Source organism: Macaca nemestrina, chromosome 5 (assembly GCF_043159975.1).
Source record: "Macaca nemestrina isolate mMacNem1 chromosome 5, mMacNem.hap1, whole genome shotgun sequence".
NCBI lineage: Eukaryota > Metazoa > Chordata > Mammalia > Primates > Cercopithecidae > Macaca > Macaca nemestrina.
In genome coordinates this window covers 149,534,607-149,562,328 of record NC_092129.1, presented here as the reverse complement: position 1 = coordinate 149,562,328, position 27,722 = coordinate 149,534,607, and the positions used below count along the sequence as shown (strand labels likewise).

General features: G+C 50.1%; 4 protein-coding genes across 6 annotated transcripts in view; 2 read left to right on the top strand and 2 right to left on the bottom strand.

Annotated features, from left to right (window-relative positions):
- The window catches only part of LOC105474449 (VPS52 subunit of GARP complex), a 27,875-nt gene extending 11,315 nt beyond the window's left edge, over positions 1 to 16,560 (bottom strand). The window contains exons 1-17 of one of the 3 annotated variants that reach the window (XM_071097203.1): positions 16,478 to 16,560; positions 9,615 to 9,699; positions 9,415 to 9,467; positions 9,160 to 9,235; positions 8,906 to 8,973; positions 8,427 to 8,602; positions 7,912 to 8,062; positions 7,521 to 7,621; positions 7,281 to 7,413; positions 7,098 to 7,155; positions 6,604 to 6,737; positions 5,974 to 6,129; positions 3,859 to 3,977; positions 3,451 to 3,574; positions 3,086 to 3,181; positions 2,850 to 2,957; positions 2,560 to 2,625 (exon numbers count right to left, since the gene is read on the bottom strand). In XM_071097203.1, the coding sequence (XP_070953304.1) occupies positions 2,560 to 2,625; positions 2,850 to 2,957; positions 3,086 to 3,181; positions 3,451 to 3,574; positions 3,859 to 3,977; positions 5,974 to 6,129; positions 6,604 to 6,737; positions 7,098 to 7,155; positions 7,281 to 7,413; positions 7,521 to 7,621; positions 7,912 to 8,062; positions 8,427 to 8,602; positions 8,906 to 8,973; positions 9,160 to 9,235; positions 9,415 to 9,467; positions 9,615 to 9,699; positions 16,478 to 16,498 (1,725 nt within the window). In that variant the 5' untranslated portion in view covers positions 16,499 to 16,560. Of the gene's footprint in view, positions 1 to 2,559; positions 2,626 to 2,849; positions 2,958 to 3,085; positions 3,182 to 3,450; positions 3,575 to 3,858; positions 3,978 to 5,973; positions 6,130 to 6,603; positions 6,738 to 7,097; positions 7,156 to 7,280; positions 7,414 to 7,520; positions 7,622 to 7,911; positions 8,063 to 8,426; positions 8,603 to 8,905; positions 8,974 to 9,159; positions 9,236 to 9,414; positions 9,468 to 9,614; positions 9,700 to 10,690; positions 11,002 to 16,477 lie in introns of those variants that run through there. The other 2 variants (XM_011729084.3, XM_071097204.1) reach the window with 2 other exon arrangements.
- Positions 11,088 to 15,599, top strand: LOC105474448 (ribosomal protein S18). Its single transcript, XM_011729082.3, has 6 exons — positions 11,088 to 11,225; positions 11,731 to 11,829; positions 14,894 to 14,980; positions 15,062 to 15,163; positions 15,277 to 15,368; positions 15,481 to 15,599. Exons 1-6 carry the CDS (start codon positions 11,223 to 11,225, stop codon positions 15,554 to 15,556), a joined length of 459 nt encoding a protein of 152 aa, XP_011727384.1. The 5' UTR covers positions 11,088 to 11,222; the 3' UTR covers positions 15,557 to 15,599.
- Positions 16,497 to 23,110, top strand: LOC105474447 (beta-1,3-galactosyltransferase 4). The gene is made up of 2 exons (XM_011729081.3): positions 16,497 to 18,092; positions 22,631 to 23,110. Exon 1 carries the CDS (start codon positions 16,497 to 16,499, stop codon positions 17,646 to 17,648), a length of 1,152 nt encoding a protein of 383 aa, XP_011727383.1. The 3' UTR covers positions 17,649 to 18,092; positions 22,631 to 23,110.
- On the bottom strand, positions 18,201 to 27,722 carry LOC105474450 (WD repeat domain 46). The gene is made up of 15 exons (XM_011729086.2): positions 27,398 to 27,722; positions 27,091 to 27,300; positions 26,907 to 26,987; positions 26,651 to 26,763; positions 26,441 to 26,528; positions 26,249 to 26,310; positions 25,883 to 25,987; positions 25,624 to 25,774; positions 25,358 to 25,493; positions 25,060 to 25,159; positions 19,649 to 19,962; positions 19,404 to 19,498; positions 18,870 to 18,965; positions 18,599 to 18,712; positions 18,201 to 18,478 (listed from the first exon to the last, which is right to left on the bottom strand). Exons 1-15 carry the CDS (start codon positions 27,473 to 27,475, stop codon positions 18,368 to 18,370), a joined length of 1,854 nt encoding a protein of 617 aa, XP_011727388.1. The 5' UTR covers positions 27,476 to 27,722; the 3' UTR covers positions 18,201 to 18,367.

The following is a 27,722-nucleotide window of genomic DNA, read 5'->3' as shown; positions in this document are numbered from 1 at the left end:
AACCTGGGAGGCAGAGGTTGCAGTGAGCCGAGATCGTATCGCTGCACTCCAGTGTGGGAGACAGAGTGAGACTCCGTCTCTAAAAAAACAAACAAACAAAAAAACCAAAAGAATCATTAGATTTTTCACTTGAGGGCAGTAATTCAAGAACAGTCCAGGCAACATGGCAAGACACTGTCTTTACAAAATTAAAAAATTAGCCCGCACACACCTACAGTGAATTCATTTTTGATAAAAGTGCCAAGAACATACACTGGGGAAAAGATAGTCTCTTGGTCAGGCACGGTGGCTCATGCCTGTAATCTCAGCACTTGGGAGGTCGAGGCGGGAGGATCACTTGAAGTCAGGAGTTCAAGACAAGCCTGGCCAACATGGTGAAACCCCACCTCTACTAAAAATACAAAAACTAGCCTGGCGTGGTGGCAGGCATCTGTAATCCCAACTATTCAGGAGGCCGAGGCAGGAGAATCACTTGAACCAAGGAGGCGGAGGTTGCAGTAAGCCAATACTGCACCACTGCACTCCAGCCTAGGTGACAGAGCAAGACTCCGTCTGAGGAAAAAAAAAGAAAAGAGATAGTCTCTTCAATAAATGGTGCTGGGAAAACTGGCTATCTATTACACAGAAGAATGAAACTATACCCCATCTCTCGCCACATATGAAAACCAATTCAAATGGATTAAAAACTTAAATCTAAGACCAAACTATGAAACTACTACAAGAAAACACTGGAGAAAATCTCCAAGACATTGGTCTGGGCAAAAATTTCTTGAGCCATACCCCACAAGCACAGGCAACCAAAGCAAAAATGGCCAAATGGGATCACATCAAATTAAAAAGCTTCTGCACAGCTGGGCACGGTGGCTCATGCTGTAATCCCAGCACTTCGGGAGATGGAGGTGGACGGATCACCTGAGGTCAGGAGTTTGAGACCAGCCTGACCAACATGGTGAAACCCCATCCCTACTAAAAATACAAAATTAGCCAGGCATGGTGGCACATACCTGTAATCCCAGCTACTTGGGACGCTGAGGCAGGAAAATTGCTTGAACCTAGGAGGCGGAGGTTGCGGTGAGCCAAGATCGCACCATCGCACTCCAGCCTGGGCAACAAGAGCTAAACTCCGTGTCAAAAAAAAAAAAAAAAAAGCTTCTGCACACACAGCGAAAGAAATAACAAAGTGAAGAGACAACGAATATTTGCAAACTACCCATCTGCCAAGGGATTCATAACCAGAATATATAAGGGGCTCAAACAACACTACATGACAAAGTCTAATAATCCTATTAAAAAGTGGGCAAAAGATTTGAATAGACATTTTTCAAAAGAATACAAATGGCAAACAGGCATATATGAAAAGGGGCTCACCATCACTATCATCAGAGAAATGCAAATTAAAACTACAGTGAGATCTCATCTCACTCTAGTCAGAATGGCTTTTATCCGAAAGACAGGCAATAACAATGCTGGCAAGGATGTGGAGAAAAGGGAACCCTTATACACTGTTGGTGGGAATGTAAATTAGTACAAACACTTTGGAGAACAGTTTGAAGGTTGCTCAGAAAACTAAAAGTAGAGCTACCATACGATCCAGCAATCCCACTGCTGGATATATACCCAAAAGAAAGGACATCAATACATTGAAGAGGTATCTGCACTCCCATGTTTGTTGCAGTATTGTTCACAATAGCTAAGATTTGGAAGCAACCTAAGTGTCCATCAGCAGATGAATGGGTAAAGAAAACGTGGGACATGTACACAATGGAGCACTATTCAGCCATAAAAAATAATGAGACTCAGTCATTTGCAACAACATGCATAGAATTGGAGATCATTATATTAAGTGAAGTAAGCCAGGCATAGAAAGACAAATGTCATGTGTTCTCACTTATTTGTGGGATCTAAAAATCAAAACAATTGAACTCATGTACTCATGTACGAAGAGAGTAGGATGGCTACCAGAGGCTGGGAAAGCTAGTGCAAGGCTGGGGATGATTAATGGGTACAAACAAAAATAGGAAGAATGAATAAGACCTACTATTTGACAGCACAACAGGGTGACTATAGTCAATTATAACTTAATTGTACATTTTAAAATAACTTAGAGTGTAACTGGATTGTTTATAACACAAAGGATAAGTGCTTGAGGGGATGGATAAAGAAAAAAATAAAATTCATTCTAAAAATAGAAAATTAGCTAGGCGTGGTGGCTCATGCCTGTGGTCCCAGCTACCCAGGGGCTAAGGTGGGAGGATCGCTTAAGCCCAGGCTGTCGAGGCTGCAGTAAGCCATGTTCATGCCACTGCACTCCAGCCTGGGTGACACAGCGAGACTCTGCCTCAAAAAAGGAAAAAAAAAAAAAAAAAAGCAAAACCAAAGACAAAATAAAATAAAGTAGACCAATAATGACAGTATGTTGTGGATCAAGAGTTACAGTAATTCCATGTACCTGAGGTCCATTATGCCACTCCCTACACACACACACACACACACACACAAACACACAGGAGCTGAAAACAGCACACAAAGCTGTCCCTTCCCTTTTCCCCACACCCCTACCTGTGTCCGAGCATTGAGCAGCTGCTGGAAGCTCTCAACCTCTTTGCTGTCATCTGCAGCCCGCTCCTAAGGGAAGACAAAGGGAAATGTCAAGTTTGGGGAAAGCAGTCCTTCACTTCAGGATGTCCCCTTCATTCCACACTTATTGTACTAAGCTGGACACTGTGCCAGACTCCAAGAGTAAAACGCTGAACAAGACAGGCATCATCTCTGCCCTCACAGAGCTAACAAAGCAGTGGGGGAAACCAAATTTTCTGGGTAGGAAGACAAGGAGAAGGAGCACCTATTACCATCAGCACACCCAGCATCATGTCATAGTTGTTGATCAGAAACACAAGCTGCTCCTTCCTTGAGGAGAACTCAGCTGCCACTCGAAGGACAAAATTCTCCACCTCCACCTGAAAAGGCAGAGAGGAAGAGGTGACACCAGAAAGCAAGGCCATCACATCCCCCTCTGGCTCCTCCTCAGCCTCCACCCACTGGCAGCAGCCCTGCTGCTGGTAAGTCTCTCCTGTCTGACCCTTACCTGCAGCTGTCCCAGCAATTGCATGGTCCGTTCATTGGGAATTGTCTGGTTGATGCTGACAAGAGCGGAGGAGAACTCTGCGTAGCGGCGTGTGATCTAGGACAGAATGGGAAGGAAAATCACACCCACCTCCTGGCCCAACCACCACCACCTCCCAACTCCCTTGGTCAACCTGCCACCATGTGATGTGACTCTACCTCCAGTCCCTCCTACCCACAGTGCACCACTCACAATGAGTTTTATCACCCTCCCAGAATGCCTGCTCATAGCGTGGCCCATGACACAACTGTGACCGTGGCCAACCCCACAATGATGCTTAGAGCCCTGCCTTTCAAGAACCCTTTGTTACCCTTGCCCTCCCTCACATAGTGGGGCCGAGTATCCAACCCCCCTAGGCGCTGGGGGTCAGTGCTTCGGACGCTCTGGACATTCATCTCCAGGATCAGCTCAAACCGTGGCCATAGCAAGGCAAGCACCTGTTCCCAGTACCTGTGGGCTTAATCAGAATCTGAGGTCAGCCGGCAAGGAATGTTGGAGAGGGATGGGAGGGAGTGGGGCACCATTCAGTTTAATGGTCAACAGTTAGTTGTGGGGATGGGGGGGCAGTGGTTGGAGAAAGGTGAGTCAAAAAGCAGCAGTACTGCCTCTGGAGCAAATCAATGGGAATAAAGGTTAATGATACCAGGTCAGTAGAAGTCTAAGGTCAGGGCAGAGTCATGCAAGACCAAGAGAGTTTGTGGCCTGTTGGGCATCAAGGACCAGAATTCAGTGACCTGTCCAGAGCAGGAACATCCCTCTTTGCTGCAATGTTACGGAACCGGAGAACAATGTGGATACAAAGAAAAACAGCAATGGCATCGTAGCAGTCAGCGAGATAGGACTCCAGGTGTTTCTATGTGATTGGGGAACAAGCAGAGGATTAAAAGAGAATGTCAGTTTGTTTTCCTCAGTGACTATGAACAAACGCATGTGTTTCTTTGGGGATGATGCACTGGATAGGACAGAAGGGAGAGATGTAAAATGCAACTGCCCCCTGCTTTCCTATCCACTGCCCCGGGGTGGTCCTACTGCCTTACCCACCAGGATCTATGTTTTTGGCTTTTTTTTTTTTTTTTTTTTTTTTTTTGAGACGGAGTCTCGCGCTGTGTCACCCAGGCTGGAGTGCAGTGGCGCGATCTCGGCTCACTGCAAGCTCCGCCTCCCAGGTTCACGCCATTCTCCTGCCTCAGCCTCCGAGTAGCTGGGACTACAGGCGCCCGCCACCACGCCCGGCTAGTTTTTTGTATTTTTAGTAGAGACGGGGTTTCACCATGTTAGCCAGGATGGTCTCGATCTCCTGACCTCGTGATCCGCCCGCCTCGGCCTCCCAAAGTGCTGGGATTACAGGCTTGAGCCACTGCGCCCAGCCGTTTTTGGCTTTTTTTGTTGTTGTTTTTTTGAGATGGAGTTTCGCTCTTGTCGCCCTTGTCGCCCAAGCTGGAATGTAGTGGCGCAATCGCAGCTCACTGCAACCTCCGCCTGCCTCCCAGGTTCAAGTGATTCTCCTGCCTTAGCCTCCTGAGTAGCTGGAATTACAGGCGCCTGCCACCACGCCTGACTAATTTTTGTATTTTTAGTAAAGATGGGGTTTCACCATGTTGGCCAAGCTGGTCTCGAACTCCTGACCTCAGGTGATCCGCCCACCTCAGCCTCCTAAAGTGCTCGGATTACAGGTGTGAGCCACTGTGCCCGGCGTTTTTGACTTTAGAGACAGGTTCTTGCTTTGTCACCTAGGCTAGATTGCAATGGTACAATCACAGTTCACTGCAGCCTCAAACATCTGGGCTCAAGTGATGTTCCCACCTCAGCCTGCCAAGTAGCTGGGACCATGGGTGTGTACCACCATGCCTGGCTTATTTTTAAATTTTTGTCAAGACAAGGTCTTGCCATGTTGCCCAGGCTGGTCTTGAACTCCTGGCCTCAAGCAATCTTCCTGCCTTGGTCTCCCAAAGTACCGGGATTACAGGTGTAAACCACTGCACCTGGCTGCAGCAGGATCTACGATCACAAGCCTATCACAGCAGAGTTCCAGGCTGAGCTTGGGTCAGGGGTTTGGAGGACCCTCAGTTTTCACGTGCTATTGCCTGATTGTGGGGCAGCAGCAGGGGGAGTCTCAGGGACCCTACACTCTGAGGATTTCATGGGAAGTAACACTGTGACAAGTCTAAGTAACAAGGCTTAGACTTTTTTTTTTTTGAGATGGAGTCTTGCTCTGTCACCCAGGCTGGAGTGCAGTGGCACAGTCTTGGCTCACTGCAACCTCCTCCTCCTAGGTTCAAGCAATTCTCCTGCCTCGGCCTCCTGATTAGCTAGGATTATAGGCTGCGCACGCCCGACTAATTTTGTATTTTTAGTGGAGATGGGGTTTCACCATGTTGGTCAGGCTGGTCTCGAACTCACAGATCCTCCCGCCTCAGCCTGCCAAAATGCTGGGATTACAGGTGTGAGCCACTGTGCCCAGCTTTTCTTTTTTTTGTTTTAAGAGATAGGTCTCACTCTGGAGTGCATGGCTCACTGCAGCCTTGACCTCCTGGGCTCAAGCAATCCTTCCACCTCAGCATCTCAAGTAGCTACGACCACAGGCATACATCAACACACAGCTGGCTAATTTTTTATTTTTCATAGACAGGCCAGGCTGGTCTCAAACTCCTGAGCTCAGGCAATCCTACTGCCTCAGACTCCCAAAATGCTGGGATTATGGGCGTGCGCTACCGTGCCCAGCCAAGGCTTAGACATTTTAGAATGAGGATCCTGATTGATTTCAGTTCTACCAGAGTCATGACCCCACTATGCTGCTGATGAAGACTGGGGACAAAGGTGTTGAATAGTACAGGAAATAGGAATCTTACCAGGGTCATGCTGAGTGTACGGCCCATGACAGCATGGAACAGGTCATGTGCAGCCGGGCCAGACACAACAAAAAATTCACAGATGAAAAGGTATTCGCGGCAGGAATTGTCTAGGAGGGCGTAGTGCTGGCTGCGGAAGAGGGCCTCAAATGGATACTGGGAGAGGAGAAGTAAAGAAGAAACACAGAAGGGATGGACCCCAACACTGACTTCCCATGGATATGGCTGCAAAATCAGTAAACCTGGGTAATAAGAGCTGGGCAGACCCTTGGCATCCATCTAGGTCCAGGCTGTCAAAGAGCAAGCTGAATGGGCACTGAAAAGGTGGGGGAACATAGGGGTACAAAAAGGGCCTACACCCACCTGCTGTTGCTACTCCTGCATCCACCTCAACACCTGCCTCTGACCGTCATTCCCCTCATCCAGTCTCTCCCCTCTGCATGCCCTTAAGTCAATGGTTCCCAGCTCTTTTCACATCACAGCAGGCTGGAGTGATTGGAGAAGGCCACTCCCAAGTCTAAGGGGATCGAGACAGGGCCTGCAGGTTGGGAAGCTCTGCCCTGAGGTCTGGCCTTCCCTCCCTCCATGCTCAGAGTCTCTTTCATGACTGAAGCTTGTTCCTCCTCATACCCTCTGCTCTCCACGCTGGGCTGTGTGAGGCACCAGGATGGGGGCCTCAAGTTCAGTGGGGGAGATGACAGAGCCACGGGTTCCTAGGGTGAAAATGGTGTTCCTGCTGCGGAGTGATGGCTTTGAGAAGAATCGTAAGATGGGTCAGAGTCAGGGAAAACAATGAGACCATAACTGGGCCCAAAGACTCACTATCTGCAGGGACCCCAGACAGCGAGACATGGCCTAGTCAGCCCTCTTTCCCAGTACTAGGGCCCCACGTGATGACATCTGTGAACGGACTTCAGGGTGTCTCCCCACCTCCTGCAATCATATGCAAAACTATGTGTCAAAATGACGTGTGCATCTTTCTTAGGAGGGAGGCTATAGCTTTCATCACATTCTAAAAGGTTTCAGTCCCATAGGAAAAGGTAAGGAACAGTGCCTTGGTGGCTGCAGCCGAAAGTCCTCCCACTCTCAAGACCTGGCATGAGGGTTCCCCAGGACTAGGATATCTTTCTTCGCTGTATCTTCCACGCCCATTAGATCATCTTTCTCAGCAACTTCCTCATACTAAGAAAACAGAAAAGAGAACTGATAACCGTCTCTTCCGACAACACAATAAAATATTCCTTGCCCAGGGATGTCCCCTCCTCCCAGTCCACGTGCCCAGGAATGCCTCTCCCTCCTGACCTTACCTGCACCTTCATGAGCCGCCCCAGGTAAGAGCGGTAGTAAGACAGGTAGATCTTGCTCAGCGTCTCCACGTATTCATCCCTGATTTCCTTTGCTGTTGCTCGTTCATTGCCCAGCAGAAACTGATAGAAGAACCTAGGAGGTCAGGAACATGTCAGTCTACCTGTCTCCCAGGAAACCAGATGCCATTAGGCTGCTCAAAAGCTCAAAGGCCATCCCATGCACTTCCTTGGGGTTGTGACCTGTACTTCAGCAGGGCCGTCTGGGGGATCTGATAGTTGGTCATTGGTTTCCTGAAGGAATAAATCTTCTGGAGGATAAACTCTCGGATCTTCATCACTGCCTAGATGTGGGGAACCAAGCACAGAGCATGAAGCTGCAACCTTTTTGCTGTATGAGAGGAATTGGGGGAAGCAACAAATGGTAAACATAGGTTGAAAAGTGGTGCATATCTCTTTGGTATTTCTCAAGATTTTCAAGGAAACCCAGAGAGGCAAGAATGGGGCTGCCCAGAAAAGGCAGGGTGAAGTTCTTGGAGACAGGCTACAGTGAGCTCTGCCAAGAAAATCCATAGTGAAGATCTTGGGAGGGCTGCTTCTAGTAGCCTCCAGGGTATCCATCCCTACTTCCCACCTTGACCCGGAGCCGATCGAGCACGCCTCTGACATCCGCGCAGGCTGCTGTGCCTCTAGCTTCCTGCTCTCTGACTGCAGCTGCCTTGGCATCCAGCTCCTGTAGCTGCTCCAAGAACCTGGGCTCTGTCACTGGAGCCTCCAGAATTGCCCTGGGTAGCAGGAAGGGGTGGGATAAGTTACAAGGGAAACCCAGACATCCCTAAACCAGACCCAGACCACACTCCTTACCTCCAGCTCCTATCATCTCTACCACCTTGCACTGTACCATATAGTCAGGACACATGTACAAAGTTTTCTATTCCTGGACCTTCCCACTATACACCTGATCTTACATCGTTCTTAATCTTAATCTTTGATGCCTAATGCATGCCTAAAAAAATGGTGGTTAACCTGGCTACTAATTTCTAAAAAGCACTTAATCTGGAGCCAGTAGACCCATATGGTAAATAAGGTAGGTCACCCCAGCCCATTCACCTGCCACGGACATCATGACCCTTCAAACCGGTAACTCACGTGACCAGAGCAGAAGGCACGACCAGACCATCAACAAGCTCCCCAAGTTTCCCCCGAACTGCCTGGCGATTTCGAAGTCGAATGTTCATGGCTCCTGACTGTTCCTGCAGTGTCCGGATCTCAGAGCTGATGGAGCTGAGGTCACTCTGAAAAGCTCCCAACATCTGCTCCATTCGCTGTAGGGAAGGTAGAAGATGTTGCTGGAGTGCTATAGGGTTTGTAGGGGATAAGTGGGCCACCAAAGCCTCTCTGTGAAGTCCTCAGTATTCATCAGTCCATGAGGGTGGCAGAGGATGAGATACCCCAGATTACCAGGAAATAACATTAAATATGGCAGCAATAACAAAAAAGGCTCCTGAAGTCATCTTGAAAATGACCCTAACTTGTCCCCATCTTAAGGCTGATGACCTAAAAATGGCACCAGAGTCCATGATCTGGTTCAGAGCAGCTATTAGGGGTCACAGTTCAGGATTACTAACCTCCAGGACAGCATCACAGGCTGTGATCTGGTTGTGCAGAGATGCTATATTCTCACTCTCTTGAATATCTGACCCACAAAAAGTCAAGGGGCCTCGTGGTGAAAATGGGAGAGCCTCAGATTTGTAGTACCTCTCCAATTGCTCTCTGAAGTGACCGAAACCTCACAGATGTTGACCCCAGCTGAGACATCTGTACCACACACCACAAAATCCCCATATCAATAGCACCGCCCCTTCCCTCTGCTGGAGGATACAATCCCGAATGGATTTCTGTTCAATCTGCTGTAGCTCCAGTTCAACTTGTTTTGAATAGTGACGAAGATCTACACCCTGGGAGGACATAAAGATGACAGGTCAGAAAAAAGTCTCAGTAAAGGGACACTGTAACAGAATCAGTGAAGGACTAAAGGATCAGATACCAGGCTGATATAACAAAAGCAAAAAACTGTTGTTTTTCCTTTTGGGGGAGAGTAGATAGAAGGGCAGATTAGTATAGGGGAAATCCTCACCGTTTTAAGAGCTTCCTTTACTAACTCATCCTCCAGATTTGCCTGAATGTGAACTGGAAATAGAAGTTTATCGTAAGGGTTCAGCTCCACAGCTCCCTCTCCCCACATTGAGTATCTGCACACCAATCCCTACCTTATTCCTTCCAGCTCCCATGCCTCTCAGATTACAGGTACTGCACCCACTCCACGCCATCACTTACCATCCACTTCATCCAGGATGAACTCATCAGAAGTGATATCCAACTCCCCAAGTTGCAGTGATTCCTGGAGCCCAGCACCACCCGCCTGAAAAGGAATAAGTTAATGGGAGTAGGATACAGTGAAAGACAGAAAGAAAAAATGTAATTGGATATCCCCAGTCCTTCAAGTGAGAAGGAGGTGCTTTTGCTGGAAGCCACAGGTACCGCTTTGAAAAACTGTAAGTCTCACATTGTACCCACTCTCCTATTTTGTGTTGATAGGTAAGGAATACGACAAGGAGTGAGACGATCCAATGAGACAGTGGAGGTAGCCCAGCATGGTGGCGGGCTCCTTGTAGTCCCAACTACTTAGAAGCTGAGACTGGAAGACTGTCTGAGGAGATCAGGAGTTCAAGGTCAACCTGGGTAACACAGGGAGAACCGTCTCAAGAAAAAAAAAAAAAAAAAGTAAAAGACAAGACAGTGGAGATGACCTAATGAGGAAAGCTAGGAATTGCAGAGGATGGAGCTGAACTTGCACTTAAATTTAGGACCCTCAGGCTCCTGCCATCTTGGATGTTCTATCACACCTCTGGGGAACCCCAGGCTTTCTATAAATGTCAAAATACATAGTGTTTACCTGCGTGCGAGATGCAATCTTAAACATACTCATTCATCTAATCCTAACAACGATGTATACAGTAGGTTCTATTTTCCTCATCTTATAGGTCTGAGAAATGATGGCACAGAAAAGCGGGTTAACTTGCCCAAGGGAACACAGCGTGTAAGTGGCAGAGATGGAATTAGAACCCAGACAGTCTGGCTCCAGAGTCCATGTTCTTAACCTTTACACTATATTACTTCTTGACTCTACCCCAAAATGTGGAGCGAAGTTGAAATTGTGCCCCAGAATATGAGTTTCAGCCACGAGGGTCCCGCTCAGGGTCGGGTCTGATCACAGGGAAGGGTACGGGGAGTCAAACAGGTAATATCACAGGTAGCAGCCAAGTTCCCACCCTTGTGCCTAAACCCAGCTCAGGTCTTTCTGAAGCTAGGAGCACCGGGACTACGGAGGAGAAACAGTTCCGCGCTCTCACCAGCGGGCCCTCTTCCTCCTCCATGTCTGACGTCCCAGCCCGCAACACCAGTTCCCGGGCGGCAGCCGCCATGGTCGCAGCGGCGGCCATTCCCCGCAGCCTCACTTCCGGCAACTGTCAGGCCGGCGAGTCTGTTCCCCGGAGTGGAGCTACAAGTCCCAAAGGGTCTTCCTCAGCGCGAAATCGTTCCCAGATATTTGAGTTAAATTGTTTGACTCCAGCTGTTCCCTTTCAGTTCTAACCACTTCACCCAACTCTAAACGGAAATGTGGAAGTCTGAAGCACAAACTAGCCCGGAACCTTCGCTTCTCTTAAACCTATGAACTTTACGAACTGTAAAGAAAGGCGCACCGGAAGTTGTGGTACCCGAGCCATACTCTCCTAAGTCCAACTAGGTCAGGCTGAAACAGTTTCCGGAAGCACTTCTCCTAGATCGCTCCGCCTCTTCCTCCTGAACGCTATATAATGATACCGCGTCACTTCCGCTCTCTCTTCCACAGGAGGCCTACACGCCGCCGCTTGTGCTGCCGCCATGGTAAGCCTGGAATCCGTGCCGTGATCCAGCGACATCGCAACTCGGGCAAGGAAAGCCGGCTGTTGGGGTTCTGGAAACGCCCTGTCCTGAGGGCCTGAGACTTTCCGTATGAAGCCTTGGATCGCGCCCCTGGAAAGGGACACCAAAGATTTCCAGTTCCGGAGAGCGGGCCCGAGGAAGGGTCACTGCTCTGGCGCACGGAAGCTGCCTAAGGCTTGGGCGTATATGGGGAACTCTGGCTTCCGCCACGCACTTTTGGGAATGGGCAGGAGACCTGCCTCCTCTCTCCAAAGGTTGCATTTTCCCAAGCTTGAACGCTTCATGTACCTACTCTGCAGGACTGAGGAGTTTGCTGTGTGGTGTGAAAACCTTAGGGGTGGGGATCGGGTGCCTTTGCCACTTGTGTGACAGGCTTAACCGTTTTGTATGAAGTTCGTTTGCCTTATCAACCTTACTGTTTGATAGTTTACTGTGTCTAATTTCTCCCCCGTACTTTTTAAACCAGTCTCTAGTGATCCCTGAAAAGTTCCAGCATATTTTGCGAGTACTCAACACCAATATCGATGGGCGGCGGAAAATAGCCTTTGCCATCACTGCCATTAAGGTAAGTAAAGTAGGGTAAGGAATAGGGAATGTAAATGAGAATTGGGTTGTGAAGACATGAGCAAAAATGAAGCAAGGTTGAGGAGACTTGAGTCTCATCCAGAGCACCTTGACTGCTGGATTAAGAAAAGAAAGTGGTTTAGGGAGAGACTAACCCCTTTAGCACTTACCACATTTACCACAGAAAATAAGTGATTAAAGCCAAGAGAGTGGTCTAAGGTCAAGCCAAAACATTTCACCCGGGGGAGTGGGAAGGAGGTATGGTTGCTCACCCGAATTCGCTAAGATTTTCCTGAACCGTGAGATTCTTCTAGATTCGGTTTCTTTACCCACCCTGCCATTATAACAGCAACCCTTCCTGTGAAATTTATATTCCCTCAGAATTGGAGGATTATTGGGCATCTTGAGGGATGAGTAAAAATGCCAACAGATAAAAAGTGTGAAGAAACTTGTAGATGGAGGGTGGAAGAAGTATGAGCAGGACATTTACTCATATGTCAGAGTTGACACTCCTGTTAAAGTGTGAAGGAGTACATCTCTCTCTTCGGCTTTTAAGAATCGAATCAGTGAATGCAAGAATAATTATTTCACTTGGGTATTTCTCTCCACAAACCTAATAAACTCCTGGCTTTCTAGATACACACGTTCTTTTTTTTTTTTTTTCTTAAGTCAGAATTTGTAGTTAGTTGTGGAAATAGCCTACCAGTATGTGTCCACTTCATGGGTGCAGGGCTAGGCCTGTCTTACAGTTCTTGGCTTCTGTTGCATGGTAGATACTTAGGCGATGTTAGCTAATGGATAGTAGTAGGGATACTGTTGGCTGGTTTAAGGAATGTGTAGAGGAAAATTCCTTCTGTTGGGTGCTCTGTGAAACTAATAAGGCAGTGTGAAATACTGTAGTTAGATACTTGCTGTGAGGCTTAAGTAGAGGTGCACCATTCAGAAGTGTAATAGAGAATAACTTTCATGGATGAAAGTTATTCTAACTAAAATTAGAAATCTCATTTTATCTATCTGTCTTCCCACTCTCATTTTGAAGTAAATATTCATTTGTAAACATATAATTAAATTTGAGGCTGAGTGCAGTGGCTCACTTTCAGAGGCTGAAGTGGGTGGATCCCCTGAGGTCAGGAATTCAAGACCAGCCTGGCCAACACGGTGAAACCTCGTCATTTAATAAATAAATAAATATATATATTTGAAAGACCCTGCTCTCTTCTGAATAAACCTAATAATTTGACCCTTGGTCACGTTTATTTATTTATTCTGAAACAGAGTCTTGCCCCATCACCCAGGCTGGAGTGCAGTGGCGTGATCTCATCTCACTGCAACTCCAGCCTCCCAAGTAGCTGAGATTACAGGCACACGCCCAGCTAATTTTTGTATTTTTAGAAGAGGGGGGGTTTCACCATGTTGGTCAGGCTGGTCTTAAACTTCTGACCTCAGGTGATCCACCCACCTTAGCCTCCCAAAGTGCTGGGGTTACAGGCTTGAGCCACTGCGCCCAGCCACATTTATTTTTTGAAAGGCTGGAGTGGCGGAATCACCATTCACTGCAGCCTTGACCTCCAGGGCTCAAGTCAATCCTTCTGCCTCAACTTCCCAAGTAGTTGGGGCTATAAGTGTGCACCACCACCACGTCTGGCTAATCTGGATCTTGCTGTGTTGTCCAAGCTGGTCTGGAACTCCTGGGCTCAGTGATCGTCCACCCTCAGCCTCCCAGAGTGCTGGAATTACAGGCATGAGCCACTGTGAAGCCAACCCTTGATCTCTCTCTCTCGCAGAGAGGAACTGCCATTTGTTTTAGTTTCCTGGGGCCTACTATAATAAGTTCATATAAACTAAGAAAATTACTTACGGTGCTGGAGGCACTTAATAACCTTGCCTCTTCCTATCTACTGGTGGTTGTCAGTAATCCTTAGTGTTCCTTGGCTTGTAACTGCATTACTCCAATCTGTTGCTGTCATCTCATGGTCCTCTTCATGTCTCTCTTATGATTTGTCATTGGATCTAGAGCCCACCCTAATCAAAGATAACTTCATTTTACCTAATTATTTCTGTGAAGACCTTATTTCCAAATAGGGCCACATTCTGAGGTTCTAGTTGGACAAAATGAGGGGCAGGGCTTACTATTCAGTTCATCCTTCACTCTCCAAATCACTTTGGTTCATGAATTTAGATAGCATGGGTGCTAGTGCTGGTGTTGATATGATGCTACCAATGTAAGCATTAGGCTTTTTTTATAATCACTTGGGCGGTCAGTTCTGGGCACTGACAAAATTCAGTTTGTGATCTTGGAATACTTTGATTATAGGGATACAGTGATTTGCCTTAGAGATTCTGAGGAACTGACAGCCCAAATACCTTAATCAAATCCTGTAACTCATAAGACTCTGGTTTACTGCATTAGCTTGGAGAGGCAGGCCCCTTGTTCTCCTAAATGCAAGAATCAGAAGGCACTTAGTGACAAATACATATGCTGAGCAATGAGGAGAAAAAAAAAAGATACTGCCTGCTTTCAAAGGGTTGTCTATAACACTAAATTCTGTGTTCATGATTCAGTTGTGCCCCTGAACAAAGTAACCTTTTTTTTTTTTTTTTTTTTTTTGAGACGGGGTCTCTCTCTCTCGCCCAGGTTTGAGTGTGGTGGTGTGATCTCGCCTTGCTGTGACCTCCGCCTCCCAGGTTCAAGCAATTCTGCCAAAGCCTCCCAAGTAGCTGGGATTACAGGCACCCACCACCATGCTCGGCTAATTTTTTTGTATTTTTAGTAGGGTTTCACCATGTTGGCCAGGCTGGTTTCAAACTCCTCCCCTCAAAGTCATCCACCCACCTGGGCCTCCCAAAGTGCTAGGATTACAGGCGTGAGCCACTGCGTGCGGCCCAAAGTTAACCTTCTATCAAATGGTTTATATCTGGAAAGGTGGGTGACGAAAGGGTGACCTAGGGAATTGCAAAATAGATTATTGCAGATCCTACCTTTGTGAGCTTTTTGAATAATGAGGCTATAAAGGAATTTAAAAATCAGATTGAACCCTAATTCCGAAAACCCTCACTTCATTCAGGGTGTGGGCCGAAGATATGCTCATGTGGTGTTGAGGAAAGCAGACATTGACCTCACCAAGAGGGCGGGAGAACTCACTGAGGATGAGGTGAGGACAAGGAAGGGGGCTGGGGGTGGGGTCAGCCTCAGAAAGGGGGTCATGTAGATCTGACCTTGTCCTGCCTGCCAGGTGGAACGTGTGATCACCATTATGCAGAATCCACGCCAGTACAAGATCCCAGACTGGTTCTTGAACAGACAGAAGGATGTAAAGGATGGAAAATATAGCCAGGTGTGTACTGAAATGAGGGCAGGATTAGAGGAAGGGTGGAGGGTCCTGATAGAATTGGGCATAGGTAGGTGGTCAGGGGATAAAACATCCCTTGCCGCCGCCTCTCAATCCAGGTCCTAGCCAATGGTCTGGACAACAAGCTCCGTGAAGACCTGGAGCGACTGAAGAAGATTCGGGCCCATAGAGGGCTGCGCCACTTCTGGGGGTGAGTGGAGGTCTCATCTCACTGCCTACCTCGACTCACAGCATTCCTCCTACTCGCTCTTCCTTTTCTTTGTGCTGTGTATGACCTATGACCCTTCTCTTTTTACCTGCAGCCTTCGTGTCCGAGGCCAGCACACCAAGACCACTGGCCGCCGTGGCCGCACCGTGGGTGTGTCCAAGAAGAAATAAGTCTGTAGGCCTTGTCTGTTAATAAATAGTTTATATATCTATGGCTTCCTGTCCTTTCTGTCCATTCTAATAGGGAATGTTAAAGTGCTGGGTCCCTTTTCCATTTAGAGCTGCCCTACTCAGTTGCCCACACAGTGCTATTGGTTTTAGCAGTGGTGATGCTGCAGACCCCTCAGTCTTCCTATGTGTAGCTAGTGATGTCTCTCTCTGTAAAGAGAAATGTGAGGGGAAAACAATTCCCAGCCTCGAGAGGGTGACCCAGACCAGTTTAGAGACCAGTCCCCTGGGGTTGGTGTGCAGCATGGTTGTGGAGTGGGTAGCTGAGCCTAGACAGTTGCAGTTCAGGTGAGTTTGCAGGTCTTAGTCACTGGGTTTTTTTTTGTTTTGTTTTTAAAAAAGGGGTCATCTAGTTATAAGAGAAAATCTTCGGGGCTGTGACCAAAGCAACAAAGGCAAAAACACAGACGTTGGTTATGTAGGGTGTGGTCCCCCTGGTGGAATACGTGGGTGGGTTGGGATGGGGAGTGGCTGGACAGAGCGGTCTCGCTCCGTTTGGTGCCACTCCACCCGCCCGGGTTTCCGCGCCCTGCCGCGCTGCTCCGACGCCGCTTCCGGCGGGGATGGGAGCGCGCAGCGCGGAAGCGGGTGGCAGGCCGGCCGCCGGGGCGAGGCGGGGGAGGGGCCGTGAGTGCCGCAGTCGGCCAGCCATGGAGCGGAGCTTGCTGGCGGCGAGGCCACGACAACAAGGTAGCCACCCCCGCAGCATACCTCGACCGCGGTCCGCACCGCCTTCCCCCGACCCCCAGGGTGCGCTGGTCCCGGTCGCGCGCTCCGCCCTCCGCATCCCAGGTGTGGTCGGTTAAATCCCCGCCGTGACCCAGGCCCGGGGAGCTAGTCTCCGCCCTTCGCTCTCCGGATTACCCTTGGAGTGCGCCACACCATGCCGCTCAGGCTCTTCCGGCGCCTGCTCTTCACCGCTCTGCTGCTGGTGATCGTCTGGACCCTCTTCGGGCCTTCGGGGTTGGGGGAGGAGCTGCTGAGCCTCTCACTAGCCTCCCTGCTACCAGCCCCCGCCTCACCGGGGCCGCCCCTGGCCCTGCCCCGCCTCTTGATCCCCAACCAGGAAGCTTGCGGTGGTCCCGGGGCTCCTCCCTTCCTGCTCATCCTGGTGTGCACGGCTCCGGAAAATCTGAACCAGAGAAACGCCATTCGGGCCTCGTGGGGCGGGCTGCGCGAGGCCCGGGGACTCAGGGTACAGACGCTATTCCTGCTGGGAGAGCCGAACGCACAGCACCCCATGTGGGGCTCCCAGGGGAACGACCTGGCCTCGGAGTCAGCAGCCCAGGGGGATATCTTGCAGGCCGCCTTCCAGGACTCCTACCGCAACCTCACCCTCAAGACCCTCAGTGGGCTGAACTGGGCTGAGAAACACTGCCCCATGGCCCGATACGTCCTCAAGACGGACGATGATGTGTATGTCAACGTCCCCGAACTGGTATCAGAGCTGGTCTTGCGAGGGGGCCGTTGGGAGCAATGGGAGAGAAGCACGGAACCCCAGAGAGAGGCTGAGGTTGGAAATGAACAGCAGGAAGGAGGCCAGGCCTTGCACAGCGAGGAAGTGCCTCTTCTGTACCTGGGCCGGGTGCACTGGCGAGTAAACCCCTCTCGGACACCAGGGGGCAGGCACCGTGTATCAGAGGAGCAGTGGCCTCACACCTGGGGCCCCTTCCCACCCTATGCCTCAGGCACGGGGTATGTGTTGTCAGCGTCTGCTGTGCAGCTTATTCTCAAGGTGGCTAGCCGGGCACCCCCTCTCCCGTTAGAGGATGTCTTTGTGGGGGTAAGTGCCCGAAGAGGAGGCCTCGCCCCAACACAGTGTGTCAAGCTGGCTGGTGCCACCCACTACCCACTAGACCGGTGCTGCTATGGGAAATTCCTGCTGACGTCCCACAGGCTGGACCCCTGGAAGATGCAGGAAGCCTGGAAGCTGGTGGGTGGCTCTGACGGGGAAAGGACTGCGCCCTTTTGCTCCTGGTTCCAGGGAGTCCTGGGCATCCTGCGGTGTCGAGCAATAGCCTGGCTTCACAGCTGAGAGTGCCTGGGGCCACAGGAAAGGCAGGAACAGGACCTTCTCTCTCCCAGGCCCAACGCAGGGGCCCTCACTGGCTGGAGCTGATCTGTTTCCTCATACCAGATCCTCAGTCTCACTAAAGACAGGGATATGGGAGACACCCAGGGGCCTGGCCCGCCAGCCTGAAAGATGGTCATCAGGAAGAGAAAAAGAAAAAAATGCTGCAGCTGTTCTCTCAAGCTAGGGCAGAAGAGGGCTGTCAAGCTCCTCAATAAACTTGTCTCCACTTCTTCGAGTGCAGTGTGGTCTTCACCAGGACCCCCAGAACACCACAAACCTGGAGACCCCAGAGGCTGCCAGACCCTGCTTCATGGGAAGGACATCTCCAGGGACATGGGAGAGAGGACAGCCTCTCTGAGGAGGAAGGCCCCTAAAAGGCAAAGCTAAGGCCACAGCAGCCACAAGGTATGGGGGTGGGGGTAGAGGCAGGACACTGACTCCTCTGATCCTAGAATGGCCTCATGCTGGGCAAGGGGGAGGGGAACAGGTCCACAAGATGATCCAGACACATGATCCAAAAAACCGCTTTCCTCTTTAATACCAACCCACCCCAGGAGCCAGCTGTCCACCCCCAGTTGGGGAAAGGACCACAGTGCCCCACCTCCTTGTTCCAGGGAACACTCTTTTCCCTACAGGTGATCTTGGGGAGAGACTGTTCCCAGGCAACCCTGGAGTCTGGCTCAGCGCACAAATCTGTCCAGGGCAGATGGCCGGGCCCCTGTGGACTTGGCCTTCGCTTCCTTCTGCTGCTGCTGCTGCTGCTGCTGCTGAAGGCTCTGCCGGACCTTGTCCTGGGGACCGGAGAGGGGGAGGACACAGGGACAGTGAGAAGTGGCAGGCTGACAAGGGCAGAGGCACAAGCAGGAGGGTGCAGCCTGTGGAAGGCCCGGCCCATCCCAATACTCATCTACCCTGTGTTCCTCATCCATGACCTTCCTCTTCCTCTTCACCAGGCTTGCTGTGGAGCTGCGGCCCTTCTGCTTTGGCTTTGGCTGGAAGGGAGCCTTAGCCTCTGGGTCATAGCCCTGAGGGAGGGGACAGGAGTGAAATCTGTTAGAGCCTTTGTCGGAGTCAGGGAACTGGCAGCACCCACCTGCTGGCCACACTTCTGGGGACAAGCCATGGTGGGGAGAGGATGTGGGGGAGAAGACAGGCCTGGGCATTCAGGGGCCTGCTCCATACCAGCCTCTCTATCCGCTCCTTCTTTCCCTGCTCCAGAGAGATGACATCCACCTCGGCCAGGGCTCGCGGGTCAAGACAAATAAGCTCTGCAGGTACCTGAGGGTTTCACAGAGGGATAGGACTCAGCAAGGAGCCACAGGAGGGTAGCACCAAAAAGGGAAGCCAGGAAGGCTGCTGAACCCCTCTACCCAGGACCCCCAGCATGAGACTTCAGGATAGCTTTCTCTACCTCCAACCCAAAACCACATGCATACCTTCCCCAGCAGCAGGGGCCTCACAAGCATGCTGCACACCAGCCAGCAGGGGAACCTCACCTTCTCCAACAGGGGCAATCTCACCCTCTCCGCCAGGGGGAACCCTGACCTCTCCAGCAGGGGGAACCCTGACCCTCTCCAGCAGGGGGAACCTGACCGTCTCCAGGAAGGGGGAACCTCACCCTCTCCAGGAGCGGGGAGCCTGACCCTCTCCAGCAGGGGGAACCCTGACCCTCTCCAGCAGAGGGGAACCTCACCCTCTCCAGCAGGGGAGCCTCACCTTCTCTAGCAGGGCCTTCACCTCCCACTCCTGGCGTTGCTTCCGGCTTCTGTAAGGATTACTCTCCAGGCCATCAAAGTTGGGCTCACCGGCCCCTGAAGGGAGGGAGGGAGGAGCATGGAGCCGTAAGGAAAGACCTAAGTCCAACAGCTCCAGCCCAACCAATCCCCCAGCTCCTGGGTGTCTCAGGCCCAAACTTCCACCCAGAGTTCATTCACTTCAAGCCCCATCCCTGGCCCACTCACCAGGGACCAGCATGCTGGTGACGCCCCCACTGTGCCCCACCCCTAGCACATCTTCAAAGGGGCAGAACTGAAGGCCATGCACAGGGCCTGAGAGCCGGTGGGTGAGGTAGGGCTGTTCAAGGGAGGGTGGGCTGGCCTTCCCCTGCCCTGCCCAGATGTTGACAACATCACCCATTCCCGCCACCAGCAGTCCCCTCTGGGAGAAGGCCAGGTGCCCTGCTCCATGGGGCAGGGTCCGAGTGCTCAGAGGCTGGTAGGTCCCTCTCAAGTCAAAGATCTTCAGCTGGTGGTCTAGGCCAGAGGTGGCCATGTACCTGGTGAGAAAAGAGGGATCAATTAATCTGTCAGTAAATGGGTTTACGAAGCAAACTGTGGCCAAGTCCAGGCATCAAGTCTGGCTGGGGAGAAAAAGATTAATAGTAATAACCACTATCATCACCCTGAACACTCCACAGGCATCCTCTTGGTTAAGCTGCACACAACTCTTACGATTTTTATTTCCCTTTAAGAGGTGAGGAAACAAGCTCAGAGAAAGGAAAGCTAGGTCAGTGGATGGTCAGGCCTATCTCTTTAGCATCTGCCTCTCTGCTAACACCACACAGCCCTCTCAAGACACGGGAGTCAAAAGGAGCACCCACACGACAGGCTGCACCTAAATGTGATGTCCCCCTGTACACACATGCAGCACACAGCCCAGCGAGGGGAAAGAGCATCGGCAGTCGTCAGAAAGGCTTCATGGGAAAGGTGGGATTTGACCCATTCTAGGTAATTCTCAAAAAAGTACAGGAAAGAGATACACAGCAGGTTCACATGCATTAACACCAGAGTGTGGAGACTGAGAGGGAAGCAGAGGTTATGTTAGCAGGATTGGTGGGAAACATGGTCAGGAAAATCAGGAGCGGAAAATTTGTGGGGTTTCTTTAAAGTCAGACCGAGGACCCACAGCTCACAATCCCAACGTTGCTCTCTGGCAATAACAAATCACAAACTGAAGGCTCCAAGGACTTGAGAAGACCTACTCAGAAAGTGGTGAAGTATCCCTTGGCTTGCCCCTCTGTGTGCTTTCCCTGGAAGGAGGGAGTGAAGGTTGGGACCAAATCCTCTCCAGGAATCATGTACAGTATAAGTTGTTTACTTTCAGAAGTTGGAATTTTTTTTTGAGACAGGGTCTCACTCTGTTGCCCAAGCTGGAGTGCAGTGGCGTGACCTTGGCTCACCGCAGCCTCTGCCTCCCTGGTTCAAGTGATTCTCGTGCCTCAGCCTCCCAAGTAGCTGGGATTACAGGCATGCGCCACCATGCCTAATTTTTGCGTTTTTAGTAGAGTCGGGGTTTCGCCATGTTGGCCATGCTGGTCTTGAACTCCTGGCCTCAAATGACCTCAAATGACCTCCTCTGCCTCCGAAAGTGCTGGGATTACAGGTGAGGTTGGAGTTTCTATGTTCAAGTTATTCCTTAAAGAGGGAAGCTGAAGGGGAACCAGCCAGGTAGGGGATGTATGTTTGCCAAGAGGCCAAGGACTCTCTTTTGCCTTGGCTGTGAACCCAGAAGGGAACTAAAGAGTTTTTATGAGCAGAGACTTGCACAGTGATGGAGCCCAAGGGAGGCCCAACTGGATGCTTCCGACAAGATAATCACGGCCCTGACTTTACCACAGAGAAAGGCCATCAGTGCAAACCAGGAATTACCGAGCACTCCTGGAACACAGGGTCACATCCTTTGGTGAACTAACAACTCAAGGATGCATGCTGGCTCTTCTCCCCTCCACATACCCATCTATGGGATCCCCTGGGTAAAGACCAGCCCAGTGCCAGATGGGAGTCTGGGCCATACTACTGTACTACTAAACTTGCAAGCAGCAGTTCGACTCTGATAAGTCAACCCAATCCAATCCTAATGCAGGCTACCAGAACACCTCTTATGAAAGATGGTCGGCTTCATCGCTGGAGTCCCCGTGGCCTATCTGACAAGCTCCTGAGAAGGACCAGAGAAAAGCAGGGATGGGCTGAAGATCACAAGGACCAGAGCTGTTCAGCATCAAGGTGTTGATTAAACTTCAGGCCTCAGCTAACTAGTGATTAAGCGCTAAGCAGAGGAGTGGCTGACCCAGGTAGCCCATGGAGGGCAAGCTACAGCTTTGGCCCAGTGGCCCAGAGAGGGCAGAAACCCTTGGGCAGGCCTTCCGACTCTCCTAGAGCCAGGCTGGTATAGATATGGAGTAAAAAGGGCAGAACCAAATCACTTGTTCACAAAGATACAATTACAGAGGCCAGGAACAGTGGCTCAGGCCTATAATCCCAGCACTTTGGGAGACCAGATGGGCGGATCACAAGATCAGGAATTCGAGACCAGCCTGGCCAACATAGTGAAATTCCATCTCTATTAAAAATACAAAAATTAGCTGCGCACAGTGGCATGCACCTGTAGTCCCAGCTACTCAGAGGCTGAGGCAGAAGAATCACTTGAGCCTAGGAGGCGAAGGTTGCAGTGAACCCAGATCGTGCCCCTGCACTCCAGCCTGGGTGACAGATCAAGACTCCATCTCGAAAAATAATAATAATAAATAAATGCATCACCTGGCCAGTCATTCTCAAAAACCATAGCCATGGCCAGGTACAGTGTGGCTCATGCCTGTAATCCCAGCACTTTGGGAGGCTGAAGCAGGTGGATCACAATGTCAGGAGTTCAAGACCAGCCTGGCCAAGAGGGTGAAACCCTGTCTCTACTAAAAATTTAAAAATTTACCGAGCGTGGTGGCGGGTGCATATAATCCCAGCTACTCAGGAGGCTGAGGCAGGACAATCGCTTGAACCCCCGGGGACAGAGGTTGCAGTGAGATTGCGCCACTGCACTCCAGCCTGGGTGACAGAGTGAGACTCTGTCTCAAAAAAAAAAAAAAACCCATAGCCACAAGTTTTTATACCCAAAGGGTAACTGGAGCACCACACCAAGGCAGGCTCAATGATTCATCCTTTTATCTCCAGAACTTCAGCACAGAGCCCCGCCCACAGCAGATGCCCAGTGAATACCTGACAAAACGAATCAGAGGAAAATACAAATCAGAGAGAACAGCTGTGGAAAATGCAGATACTCTCTCAGGAACAGCAGAAATCCAAAGCAGACACCACCTCTACCCTCACATCAGCCAGACCTGGAGAGAACGATCATCTTGAATGACAATGATGAATACAGCACTCCCTATTTGCTAAGCACTGTGCTAAACTATATGCCTTAACTCATCTTAATGTCTACAACAGCTTTTATAAGGGCTTTAAACTAGGGCTTGGTAAACTACTGCCCATGGGCCAAACCTGGCCCATCATCTAGTTCTGTATAGCCCACAAGCCAAGAATGGTTTTTACATTTTTAAGTGGTTAAAAAAAATCAAAAGAATATTTTGAGACCGTGAAAACTGTATGAAATTCAAATTCCAATATCCACAAATAAAGTTTTATTGGAACATGGCCACTCAGTATTTATTTACACCGTGGCTGCTTTTGCTCTACAACACACAGCCGAGTGGTCATGACAGAGACTACGGCATCCTGATTTGCACTCCTGCTTTGTACGCTACAAGTCACAGTGACACAATCATAAGTGCTTCACAGCATTTTGAGCACCTCACATATCACCTATCATTACCTAACTGTGTGAAAAGATATTTTCAAAGATGAAATACATGAAATCTCTACAGATCAGCATGAACATGAGTATCTACAGTAAGTTTGATCATTTGGAACACTAACTTTGTACATGAACTAGGCAAAATGTTATCCTCAAAAAGAGAAATTCAGTTCTTCCCATTAGTAGATCTGTATTACACAAATATCATATTTATTATTATTTTTTAAGACAGGGTCTCCCTCTGTTGCCGATGGAAGAGTACAGGGGGATGATCACAGCTCACTGCAGCCTTAACCTCCTGTGCTGAGGTGATCCTCCCACCTGAGCCTCCTGAGTAGCTGGGACTACAGGCATGCACCACCACACCCGGCTAATTTTTCTATCTTTGTAGAGACAGAGTTTTGCCATGTCACCCAGGCTGGTTTCGAACTTCTGGGCTCAAGCGATCTGCCTACCTCAGCCTACCAAAGTGTTAAGATTACAGGCATGAGCTACTGTGTCCAGCCTCATATTATGTTTAACTTTTTTTTTTTTTTTTTTGAGACGGAGTTTTGCTCTTGTTGCCCAGGTTGGAGTGCAATGGCACAATCTCGGCTCACTGCAACCTCTGCCTCCCAGGTTCAAGCAATTCTTCTGCCTCAGCCTCCCAAGTTGCAGGGATTACAGGCCCCTGTCACAACACCCGGCTAATTTTGTGGATTTTTAGTAGAGACAGGGTTTTGCCATGTTGGCCAGGCTAGTCTCGAACTCCTGACCTCAGGTGATCCACCCGCCTCAGCCTCCAAAGTGCTGGGATTACAGGCGTGAGCCATTGCACCTGGCCATATTATGTTTAATTTTATAACTTAAAAATGTGTGGGCCGGGTGCAGTGGCTCACAGCTGTAATCCCAGCACTTTGGGAAGCCGAGGCGGGCAGATCACCTGAAGTCAGGAGTTCAAGACCAGCCTGGCCAACATGGCAAAACCCCATCTTTACAAAAAAATGCAAAAATTAGCTGGTCATAACGGCAGGTGCCTGTAATCCCAACTACTTGGGAGACTGAGGCAGAAGAGTCACTTGAACCCGGGAGGCAGAGGTTGCAGTGAGCTGAGATCACGCCACTGCACTCCAGCCTGGGAGATAGAGCAAGACTACATCTCTCTCAAAAGATTAAAAAAAAAAGAAAGGTCAGGCACAGTGGCTCACGCCTGTAATCCCAGCACTTTGGGAGGCTGAGGCGGGCAGATCACTTGAGGTCAGGAATTCGAGACCAGCCTGACCAACATGGTGAAACCCTGTCTCTATTAAAAATACAAAAATTAGCCAGGTGTTGTTCTGGGTGCCTGTAGTCCCAGCTCTTTGGGAGGCCAAGGCAGGAGAATCACTTGAACCTAAGAGGCGGAGGTTGCAGTGAGCTGACATTGCGCCATTGCACTCCAGCCTGGGCGTCAGAGCGAGACTCCATCTCAAAAAAAAAAAATTGTGATAATTTGTTTTCTCTTGGTATTTAAATACCTACACAGTACCCTTTGATTTTACTTCTTATCAGCAAATCATAAAATATTTACTATCTGATTCTTTACAGAAAAAGTTTGTGGACCCTTGAACTAGACACTCATATTTCCATTTCTGGGGTGAGAAAACGGTGGCACACAAAGGTTATGCCATATGCCCATACTTACAAGGCCCATCAGTGGTAACATTGTGATTTAAACCTGGGCATCCTGGCTTTAGAGTCTGTGCTCCTAAAGCACACTACCTTCCACAACTTTCTGCCCACCTAACGCCTCATCCCACCAGTAACTTACGTGCCTGTAGAATCTACTGCCACAGCCCGGACCCCACCACGATGACAGAGAATCTTTGCCAGTGGCTCCTTCATAGCTGGACTCCATAAAGACACAGTACCTGGAAGAGAAGAAGAACCAAAGTTGCTAATACAAACCTGACCCTAAGGTTATTAAACCTGGGAAAGATGGGAACTCAAGACCAAGAGATAACAAAAAAGGGAAATAAAAGGGTAACTTTAAGAGACTCATGAAGTATAAATATAGAAGAAATGCAAGTCAGGATGGTCGGAGAGTCAAAACTAAGCTAGGTACTGACCATTGCTGTGTCCGAGATGGATGACAGCATTGTAAGGGTTCTGACTCATGACATCGAGCCGCCCAGCTCGAACATTCAGAGCTGCCACGATCTTCCCCACTGATACATCCAGGTAGGTCAGAAACCCTGTTTCTGACTGAGAAAGAGAGAGACAGAGAGAATGACCCAGTCCTGATTGCCCTCTGTATTCCCTCTCCTGGGGTCCTAAAGGAGAAGTGGTCATCCCAAGGGCTGCCACCCAGTTCCTGAGCTCCACGGCCACTCACAGCTGTAGCCAGGAGGAAGTGGAAGGGCAGGAACTCAAGCCGTGTCACTCGGTCACACCGGCGGATACAGTGGAGCTCAATGCCCTGATTGTCATAGATGTGGAGCCAGCGGTTCTGGGCAACAGCAAGCAGTGCCTCAGAATGGAGAAACCTGGGGGAGAGGAAGAGTGGTTCAATTGGGAAATGAGGTCACAGGCTATCATTCAATCAAGGATGGACTATCTCACCCCTACTGACCGCTGACAATGAGGCCACTGACCGGATGTCCCGCACTGCCTCCATGACGTTGATCTCGCACATAAGCTTCTTTGTTACCCAATCAAGGGCAGCCACATGACCTCGGCGCCCTCCAAAAGCCAGGTGTCTGTTGGAGGTGAGGGGCAGGCAGGGTGTTAAGGCAGGGGACCACCGACTCAGATGACTTGAGGTCTGCCCCATGCCAGCCCCATCTCTCCAGGTGGGCAGACACATGTTGCTGCAGGTGCTCACCCGCACACACATGCAAATCAAAGGACCCTCCCCTCATCAACAACCCAAACATACACTGCGAATGGCTGAAGTGGGCATGGCTAAAGCGGTTAAGGAAACACATCTTAGTTCAAGAGTCACTAGAATTCAACCTTACCTTCCAGTTCGAGAGTAGTTTAGTCTGTAGGGCCCAAATTGCCTCAGATTCAAGTCAAAGTGCTGGGAAAGAGAAGAGTGAAAAAAAAAAAAAAAATGAGTACCCTGCAGGAACGCCTTCTTCTAGCCCCCATTCCTCTCTTGTCCTGCACCACCAATCAATCCCTTGGCTCCTTTACCTCCTCAGGCTCACCTTGGCTGCACTTGCAATGTCCACAGCCTCCACAATGTCAGCCTGGCATATCTTTGCTGTGTCTTCCCCATCCTCCCCTTCCAGAAACCTGAAAGCAAGGGTTAGGATAGCAGTAAAGTTTCCCAATATGAAGCAAGTGTACCAACATAAAAACGAGAAAAGACAGTCCTATAAGGCAAGGATTGGGGGTCCAGATTAGGGCCCACTCACCCCGGTTCCTCAGCAAGCAGCAGCTCAGAACGAGCAGCTTTGATACTTGTTTCCTCTTCCTCAGCTTCAGCCACCTCAAGTCGGCTTCGAGTTTTGGCTTTAGAACGTGGTAGCTATAACATTGTTGGTGGGGAGGAGTGGCAGAAGAACCATAGGATAAGTGGGGTCACAGGAGAGCTACCTAGCCCAGCCTCCATTCAACTCACCCAGACACTCCCTGCCTCCAACACTTCCCAACTCTCCGGCTGGACCTCACCTTTCGGGATTTGTCAATACGACAGAACTTCTGGACCACCTCCACAGGGACGGGGGCGGGGCCTGGGAATGGATCTTGGGCCTAGGGGAAAGGAGAACGCAGTTAGTAGACAGCCTTGGATTGACCCCAACCCTTTCAAAGCACAAGGCGGCCTGCCTCGCCACCCATTAGGTTCCACGTTCACCCCGGACAAGCTCCGCTGGGACTCCGGGTTCTTCCACTCTTGGGGTTTCTTCGGGACCTGAGGCTGCTTAGAGATCCGAGACTTCTTTAATATGTGAGCATTTTTTGGTCTCTGAGGACGGAGCTCCCGATTCTTCTTGTTACAAGGAGGCCCTGGAGAGGCTCCGTCTGTGGTCGGAACAGTCTCTTCCTCCCAGTATCGCCGCGGTTTCTACAAGCAGATCAGGAACTCTGATACTCCGCACCCACGCCCCGCCCCCCCGACCCCGCAGCAAAAAACTTCCTTTCCCACCCAGGGAGGCCGATACCTTTCTCTTGGTCTGAAGTTTGTCTTTCTTGGGCGGGACATCCCTGCCCGGCTTGGGGGCTGTCTCCATCTCGCCCATCCGAACAGCGATCCACGTGCAAAACTCCTCTCAGCTGCCCCACAGTCGGCTTGAAAACTCCCGGAAGCCCTCTATCCTTCATCCAATCAGCAGCGTACCAGGTCTGAAGCTCTCTAGGCGCCATCTTGAGTGAGGGCACGCTCTCCTTAGAGGGGCGGAAGAGCTCTTGGCACCTTATCGGGAGCGGCAGCTTATGCAAGAGTGACTTACAAAAGAAAGGCAGGCCCGGGACCAGGGGCTAAGTAGC